General features: G+C 43.3%; 1 protein-coding gene across 1 annotated transcript; it reads left to right on the forward strand.

The window, feature by feature from the left end:
• Positions 1-640: 640 nt before the first annotated feature.
• On the forward strand, positions 641-9,109 carry LOC139365888 (uncharacterized). Its single transcript, XM_071102945.1, has 4 exons — positions 641-671; positions 1,459-2,081; positions 2,402-2,905; positions 9,089-9,109. The coding sequence occupies exons 1-4, from the start codon at positions 641-643 to the stop codon at positions 9,107-9,109; spliced, it is 1,179 nt and encodes a 392-aa protein (XP_070959046.1).
• The last annotated feature ends 461 nt before the right edge of the window (positions 9,110-9,570 follow it).

Below are 9,570 nucleotides of genomic sequence, written 5' to 3' on the forward strand. Positions count from 1 at the left end.
GAATAAAAATACAATCAAGATGGTCAAAGGGCAGAGTTGTTAGTTTGGCACTGGAGATCAACACATATTTGGATTAAATTGTCAAGAAGACAGGAGAAGGAGCGTACTGGAATCTATTCTGATTGTTTGAAACTGGTGAGTTTTTCAGAAGCTAGCAAGCATGTATTTACACACTGCACTGCACTGCACTGTTTTCTTAGCTACAGTTTCAGTTGCGTCCTGATTGACAGTGAAATATGGCTAGCTCTTACCGTAGCTTGGACTACAAGGCCCTCCCCCAGCCCCCCCTTCTGCAAATCAGATCATGCCTCCATTCTGCTCATCCCCCTCCTATAGGCAGAAGCTTAAATAGGAAGTACCTGTGGTTATGACTGTTCATTGTAAGTCTGACCAATCGGAATCTATGCTTCAAGATTGTTTTGATCATGTGTTCTGGGATATGTTCCGTTTTGCCTCTGAGAATATCATCGGTGTTTAAACTGACTCGGTCACTGAGTTCATCAGGAAGTGCATAGTAGGATGTTGTTATCTAAACCAAAAAAAGCTTTTGCATTTTCTTGAACTGAAAGCGCGAACCACCACATTTTTAAAAAAAAAGGCAAGGTGACTGGGAACATTGTACAGTGCAGACAGTCCAGCTATGCCCTCCGTAAGGCAAAACGACAGTACAGGTACAAAGTGGAGTTGCAATTCATTGGCTCAGACAGGAGACATACAGTATGTGTCAGGGACTCCAAACAATCAAGGTTGCCTGGAGTTATTTTTTTGCTGATGTGAAGAAGAAACTGACTGAAAGAGAGTACAGTGAAGATAGCAAAAGGGGAAAAAAGGTTGCCGATATTTTCAAGACCTGAGCTACCTCATTAATTTAGGAAATGTTCTAGTTTATTTAGGCAATTTAATATGTTTGTTTAAGCTTGGCCTATTTAGTAGGCTATTATGTAGCACTCTAGCTATATTTGTTAGCATAAAGTTGAGTGACTCAATCATTCATGGCTTTTGATCATAATAAATAAGTACCAACATTCATTCCAATAGTCTTTAATAAATAAATAATTTGACCAAGTTCATCTGCTCATGTTGTGTGTGTGGTTGTGTTCAATTATTTAGGTAGCCTAGTGGTTAGAGCGTTAGACTAGTAACCAAAAGGTTGCAAGATCAAATCCCCTAGCTGACAAGGTCGTTCTGACCTTGAACAAGGCAGTTAACCCACTGTTCTTAGGCCATCATTGTAAATAAGAATTTGTTCTTAACTGACTTGCCAAGTTAAATTAAGGTAAAAAAAATAAAAAATAGTGGTTACAAGGAAGAATGTAAATGAGATAAATAAATTATATTCATAATGAATAATCACATGATTGTTGCAAACTTGTAGTTTTTCCTTTTTTGTAATCCTTTATATTTTTAGACAATAGAAAACATACACATATAAACGACAACTACATCCCCCCCGCCCAGACCCACCTGCTCACAAACCCATTAACTACATCACCCCCAGCCCAGACCCACCTGCTCACAACCCCATCAACTACATCACCCCCAGCCCAGACCCACCTGCTCACAACCCCATCAACTACATCCCCCCCTGCCCAGACCCACCTGCACACAACCCTATCAACTACATCATCCCCTGCCCAGACTCACCTGCTCACAACCCTATCAACTACATCACCTCCTGTCCAGACCCACCTGCTCACAACCCCATCAACTACATCACCCCCTGCCCAGACCCACCTGCTCACAACCCTATCAACTACATCACACCCTGCCCTGACCCACCTGCTCACAACCCTATCAACTACATCCCCCCCTGCCCAGACCCACCTGCTCACAACCCTATCAACTACATCACCCCCTGCCCAGACCCACCTGCTCACAACCCTATCAAATACATCACCCTCTGCCCAGACCCACCTGCTCACAACCCTATCAACTACATCACCCCCTGCCCAGACCCACCTGAACACAACCCTATCAACTACATCACCCCCTGCCCAGACCCACCTGCTCACAACCCTATCAACTACATCCCCCCTGCCCAGACCCACCTGCTCACAACCCCATCAACTACAACACCCCCTGCCCAGACCCACCTGCTCACAACCCTATCAACTACATCCCCCCTGCCCAGACCCACCTGCTCACAACCCTATCAACTACATAACCCCCTGCCCAGACCCACCTGCTCACAACCCTATCAACTACATCACCCCCTGCCCAGACCCACCTGCTCACAACCCCATCAAATACATCACCCCCTGCCCAGACCCACCTGCTCACAACCTTATCAACTACATCACCCCCTGCCCAGACCCACCTGCTCACAACCCCATCAACTACATCACCCCCTGCCCAGACCCACCTGCTCACAACCCCATCAACTACATCACCCCCTGCCCAGACCCACCTGCTCACAACTCCATCAACTACATCACCCCCCGCCCAGACCCACCTGCTCACAACCCCATCAACTGCATCATCCCCCTGCCCAGACCCACCTGCTCACAACCCCATCAACTACATCACCCCCTGCCCAGACCCACCTGCTCACAACCCTATCAACTACATCACCCCTTGCCCAGACCCACCTGCTCACAACCCTATCAACTACATCGCCCCCTGCCCAGACCCACCTGCTCACAACCCCATCAACTACATCACCCCCTCCCCCGACCCAACTGCTCACCACCCCATCAACTACATCACCCCCTGCCCAGACCCACCTGCTCACAACCCCATCAACTACATCACCCCCTGCCCAGACCCACCTGCTCACAACCCCATCAACTACATCACCCCCTGCCCAGACCCACCTGCTCACAACCCCATCAACTACATAACCCCCTGCCCAGACCCACCTGCTCACAACCCTATCAACTACATCACCCCCTGCCCAGACCCACCTGCTCACAACCCTATCAACTACATCACCCCCTGCCCAGACCCACCTGCTCACAACCCCATCAACTACATCACCCCCTGCCCAGACCCACCTGCTCACAACCCCATCAACTACATCACCCCCTGCCCAGACCCACCTGCTCACAACCCTATCAACTACATCACCCCCTGCCCAGACCCACCTGCTCACAACCCTATCAACTACATCACCCTCTGCCCAGACCCACCTGCTCACAACCCCATCAACTACATCACCCCCTGCCCAGACCCACCTGCTCACAACCCCATCAACTACATCACCCCCTGCCCAGACCCACCTGCTCACAACCCTATCAACTACATCACCCCCTGCCCAGACCCACCTGCTCACAACCCTATCAACTACATCACCCCCTGCCCAGACCCACCTGCTCACAACCCCATCTCCAGCGCCCGCATCACTCTCTGCCTCATGGCCTCAAACTGCACCATTTTGTTTCTCTCCGTTGCTCCACACACTTTCTTCATTTACATAAAAAGCATATAAAGACTGACATTGGTGGATTTCCAGTTTTAAAAAAAAAGTATACTTAAAGATGATTGACGAGAAAAGTATCGTCCAACCCATAGGATATCTCACTGCACCCGTAAATGCCACGTCTTGAAATATGCAAACAGACGGATTAGGACAGATGGTTTAGGACAGATGAATTAGGACAGATGAATTAGGACAGCTGGATAAGGAAAGACGGATAAGAAGGACATTGTAATACTTCTGACAGCCAACTTTCGAACTCCGCCCATAACTTTTAGACCTCATAACATTCCCAGAAGGCATGGATTATTATAACCTAATGAAAAATAAAACTGGTAATTCAATTGTGTTTACTGCAGGCCTAATACCTATGGCTTTAACCTTCTGAATGAATGATAATAATGAAGATAGAAGCGGCCTCTTAATGAGTTCCGAGAGCCGATCCATTACCCAACAAAATAACACACATTTATTTAGCCTAATTGTTTTTATGACTACAGATAGCAGGCTATTATTCCTCTTTTCCTTCATTAATTAATTTGTCTGCAGGTCTATTCAACATTTGGCTAAAAATAACCATATATTTTTATTTTCACAATGCAATGTGGCACATTGATAACTCAAATCGCTTTATAGAGCCTTATAATATTAGACAACAAATAAACATACTAAGAAAATAACTTCAACAACAGTTCATTCTTCAGGTGGATTACTTCCAACTGCTGTGCGGAAAAATGATGCCATCTACCGTGCCTGGTCGAAGCTGGCTTCTCTCTGAAACCACACATCCATCTGTAGATGACGCTTAATCCTCTGAAACCACACATCCATCTGTAGATTATGTTTTATCATCTGAAACCACACATCCATCTGTAGATGATGTTTTATCCTCTGAAACCACACATCCATCTGTAGATGACTCTTAATCCTCTGAAACCACACATCCATCAGTAGATGATGTTTTATCCTCTGAAACCACACATCCATCTGTAGATGACGCTTAATCCTCTGAAACCACACATCCATCTGTAGATGATGTTTTATCCTCTGAAACCACACATCCATCAGTAGATGACTCTTTATCATCTGAAACCACACATCCATCTGAAGATGACTCTTTATCCTCTGAAACCACACATCCATCTGTAGATGACTCTTTATCCTCTGAAACCACACATCCATCTGAAGATGACTCTTTATCCTCTGAAACCACACATCCATCTGAAGATGACTCTTTATCCTCTGAAACCACACATCCATCTGTAGATGACTCTTTATCCTCTGAAACCACACATCCATCTGAAGATGACTCTTTATCCTCTGAAACCACACATCCATCTGTAGATGACTCTTTATCCTCTGAAACCACACATCCATCTGAAGATGACTCTTTATCCTCTGAAACCACACATCCATCTGAAGATGACTCTTTATCCTCTGAAACCACACATCCATCTGAAGATGACTCTTTATCCTCTGAAACCACACATCCATCAGTAGATGACTCTTTATCCTCTGAAACCACACATCCATCTGAAGATGACTCTTTATCCTCTGAAACCACACATCCATCTGAAGATGACTCTTTATCCTCTGAAACCACACATCCATCTGTAGATTACTCTTTATCCTCCTGAACCACACATCCATCAGTAGATGATGTTTTATCCTCTGAAACTACACATCCATCTGTAGATGACTCTTTATCCTCTGAAACCACACATCCATCAGTAGATGACTCTTTATCCTCTGAAACCACACATCCATCTGAAGATGACTCTTTATCCTCTGAAACTACACATCCATCTGTAGATGACGCTTAATCCTCTGAAACCACACATCCATCTGTAGATGACTCTTTATCATCTGAAACCACACATCCATCTGCAGATTGTCTCTTTATCCTCCTGAACCACACATCCATCTGTAGATGATGGTTTATCATGACGCTTTATCATCGGAAACCACACATCCATCTGTAGATGACTCTTTATCCTCCTGAACCACACATCCATCTGTAGATGGCTCTTTATCATCTGAAACCACACATCCATCTGTAGATGACGCTCTATCATCTGGAACCACACAATTACCAGGTGGACAGTAGGCCTCTTGGAGAGCGATAGAGGAAATCCACAAGATCCACAAGTATTCTATCGTCTTAACGTTATCTTCCGTACTGAGCTGCGCTGTCCCACTATCCGTGCTGAATAACATCCACTATTCGTTTATGTAATGGGATGCAAGGTAACAATCTTTTTTTAAATTTTTTTTTTTTATAATTGTCAGTCCACATATCAAGTGTATTTGCGTTACTGTAAATAACACTTTTCTCCTATGCAGGGCTCTAGCGCAAGAGGAAAGAGACTCTAGGACAGAAACATTCACACCTCCATTCATTTACAAAAGGATAGTCTAATAGCTTGGCTAGGTGTGAAAAATCCCTCAATTTGTTTCGACCACCGATAGATGTTGTGGTCAGTCAGAGTTGAGTCATATTGTAAATGTAGCCTAATTGCCAAAAAGGGCACACTTGCAATGTGTTTGAGGCTCTAGTCCTCTAAGGTTTTACATTTCTGACTCAATATCAGATACCTGATTTGCCCTATTGAAAAATGCATCACCCCCTACAAATGCAGTACCAGTCAAAAGTTTGGACAAGGGTTTTTCTATATTTTTACTATTTTCTACATTATGGAATAATAGGGAAGACATCACAGCGATGAAATAACACATATGGAATCATGTAGTAACCAAAAAAGTGTTAAACAAATTAAAATATATTTTATATTTCAGATTCTTCAAATATCCACCCTTTGCCTTGATGACGGCTTCACACACTCTTGGCATTCTCTCAACCAGCTTTATGAGGTATTCACCTGGCTGTCCTTCCTTATGCACACCTGTCACCACCATTGCGAGCAGCTGCGCTATATTGGACTCACCTTGGCTCCATTACCTTGTTGATTACTCTCTCCACATCTGTGTGCTTCTCCGTTTGTTCCCTGTGTCAGCATTGATGTCATTATTTTCCCCCTGTCCAGACGCTGCTCCTGTCCTGTTCCATGTCCCTTGTTTATTTACTGTTCTCCCTGTTCCTGCTCCTCGTCTACCAGCGTCGATCCTTACACTTTGAAAACTAAATTGCTATCGACCCTGTTAAAAATCCGATATGTCAGGAGTTACTCTTGTCATTTTAGTGTTTTAAGTCTTTGGCTTGTAGTGTGATTTTGTAACATCCGGACGGCTCATGACGAGAACCGAAGAGTGTGTTGTGTACCTCCAGTCAAGTTGATTTTCACATTTTCATCAACATTGTTCTCATATTGTAGGTGCAAAAATAAAAAATATTGGCCTATATATGAATCACCACCTGGATTCGGGCATATGTAGCAACATTTGAATGTCTGTTTTTTACATTGGATAAAAGTAGAAACAGAGCTACAAAATGGTATATCATCCACTGCATTTGAGGAAACAATGGGAAAGTAATTATGCTTAGTAAGTTGAAAAGTTACTTTTGAGAAATCGTCTTTCAATGTTTTGGTATTACTACTGGAGAGCCCTGTTTGTCTACACCCATTTAGCATTGTTCACACCCTCTTACGCCTTAGTCCCACCCATCTCTTTAAGGGTTGACACCCTCTTAAGCCTTAGCCCCACCCATTCAGCATGGTTCACACCCTCTTAAGCCTTAGCCCCACCCATTCAGCATGGTTCACACCCTCTTACGCCTTAGCCCCACCCATCTCTTTAAGGGATGATCCGTGCATTCTGTACTAACTTGCCAGCTACTTCCAGACATCTAAGAGAGAGAGAACAGCTCACTGAACATTACTCGCCCTATCGCTCTATCTGTGGTTTCGCGTTCAGAGCGAACACTGGACACTGGCCGATAAGTAGGCCAGTAGGGTTGTTCTGAAAGCTCTGACCTCACAACTACAGTCAAGTACCCAAGCTAACTGTCTATCATTGGCTAGCTACTTACAGACACATAATGAGAGAACACCCCATCCCCCTATCAGAGCTGGTTAGGCTTTTCATGTTATCCAGAGTGTTGGTGACTGTAACTGTGCTTCTGGCAGCAATTGAATGGCTGGCTTGTTAGCTAGCGAGCCAGACAGCTAGCTAACAGTACGCTTTAACTTGACATTAGGTTTATGCAGTTTTACTATGCAATACTTATATTTTTTTTAAAGCCGCTTTCGACACGATTACCTAGACATACTGACCAGCTCCAATAGACAGGGGCGCGCAATACGGTAGATCAATCCAAACTCATCTCAGCCAATCATGGCTAGCGGGAAGGATGCTCTCTTTTTCTGTGGCCAAACCAACTAGGCTCGTAATTTAACAATTACTGTATATTCGTATTTATAGATGGCATACAAGTGTAATGATATTTAGGCACATGAAAGTTCACAAGTTCGAGAAGGCATTTCTGCCCAAAAACAAACTTTGATTTAAAAAAATGGTTTGACATTCAAACAGCTTTCCTGTGAAGTTGTGACTTGCGACATACACCTAGTTAGGGTCAAATATCGACTCTCCCTTTCCTGTGAAGTTGTGACTTGCGACATACGCCTAGTTAGGGTCAAATATTGACTCTCCCTTTCCTGTGAAGTTGTGACTTGCGACATACGCCTAGTTAGGGTCAAATATCGACTCTCCCTTTCCTGTGAAGTTGTGACTTGCGACATACGCCTAGTTAGGGTCAAATATCGACTCTCCCTTTCCTGTGAAGTTGTGACTTGCGACATACGCCTAGTTAGTGTCAAATATAGACTCTCCCTTTCCTGTGAAGTTGTGACTTGCGACATACGCCTAGTTAGGGTCAAATATCGACTCTCCCTTTCCTGTGAAGTTGTGACTTGCGACATACGCCTAGTTAGGGTCAAATATCGACTCTCCCTTTGCTGTCAAAAATGGAAGAAAAAGCCAACCGCCAAGACTATAATATTCATCTGTTTCATATCTCTATTACCCTCCCATGGAATCACTGTTTCAGGGTTCTATTACCCTCCCATGGAATCACTGTTTCAGGGTTCTATTACCCTCCCATGGAATCACTGTTTCAGGGTTCTATTACCCTCCCATGGAATCACTGTTTTAGGGTTCTATTACCCTCCCATGGAATCACTTTTTCATATCTCTATTACCCTCCCATGGAATCACTGTTTCAGGGTTCTATTACCCTCCCATGGAATCACTGTTTCGGGGTTCTATTACCCTCCCATGGAATCACTTTTTCATATCTCTATTACCCTCCCATGGAATCACTGCTTCAGGTTTCTATTACCCTCCCATGGAATCACTGTTTCATATCTCTATTACCATCCCATGGAATCACTGTTTCATATCTCTATTACCCTCCCATGGAATCACTGTTTCATATCTCTATTACCCTCCCATGGAATCACTGTTTCATATCTCTATTACCCTCACATGGAATCACTGTTTCATATGTCTATTACCCTCCCATGGAATCACTGTTTCATATGTCTATTACCCTCCCATGGAATCACTGTTTCATATGTCTATTACCCTCCCATGGAATCACTGTTTCATATCTCTGTTACCCTCCCATGGAATCACTGTTTCAGGTTCCTATTACCCTCCCATGGAATCACTGTTTCATATCTCTGTTACCCTCCCATGGAATCCCTGTTTCAGGTTCCTATGGAAACAACATAGATTGGTGGCATTAGAATATGATCAGTAGTTTTAAAAGTCATGTTTGGAAGTGCAAATGTGGTAAATTGTGTTTGATTTCCCTTAATGTCGGGATTTGATCAACTGAAAATGTCTGCAGTAAGCAAGCTTTAGCGAAGATACAGTAGTGGGTGATGACTGCAATTAATATGTGTCTTCTCAGTAAGCGTGGGGATGTATTGAAATTACTATCCTCCTTTCCTGGTCTGTAAAACGTCTATCACAGATTCATTGTAGAGCTGGAGACGATGTAACTTTGCCTCAAATAAGGATGTTTTGAAATTCTCAAGAAATAGCCGGAAGTGACTATAATAATGATAATGATAATGATAATAATAACAATAATTATAATAATGATAATAATATTTATAATAATAATAATTATTATAATCATTATAATAATGATAATCATCATATTTATTCTTATAATAGTAATAATTATT

The sequence above is a fragment of the Oncorhynchus clarkii genome, chromosome 14 (assembly GCF_045791955.1).
Source record: "Oncorhynchus clarkii lewisi isolate Uvic-CL-2024 chromosome 14, UVic_Ocla_1.0, whole genome shotgun sequence".
Classification (NCBI taxonomy): domain Eukaryota; kingdom Metazoa; phylum Chordata; class Actinopteri; order Salmoniformes; family Salmonidae; genus Oncorhynchus; species Oncorhynchus clarkii.

What these genes read in the sequence shown, in the direction of transcription:
- LOC139365888 (XM_071102945.1), top strand. Translation starts at nt 641, where the DNA reads ATGCCCTCCGTAAGGCAAAACGACAGTACAG. An exon ending in AAGGCAAAACGACAGTACAG is followed by an intron (nt 672 to 1,458) that starts GTACAAAGTGGA and finishes CCCCCCGCCCAG; the next exon opens with ACCCACCTGCTCACAAACCC. An exon ending in CATCAACTACAACACCCCCT is followed by an intron (nt 2,082 to 2,401) that starts GCCCAGACCCAC and finishes CCCCCTGCCCAG; the next exon opens with ACCCACCTGCTCACAACTCC.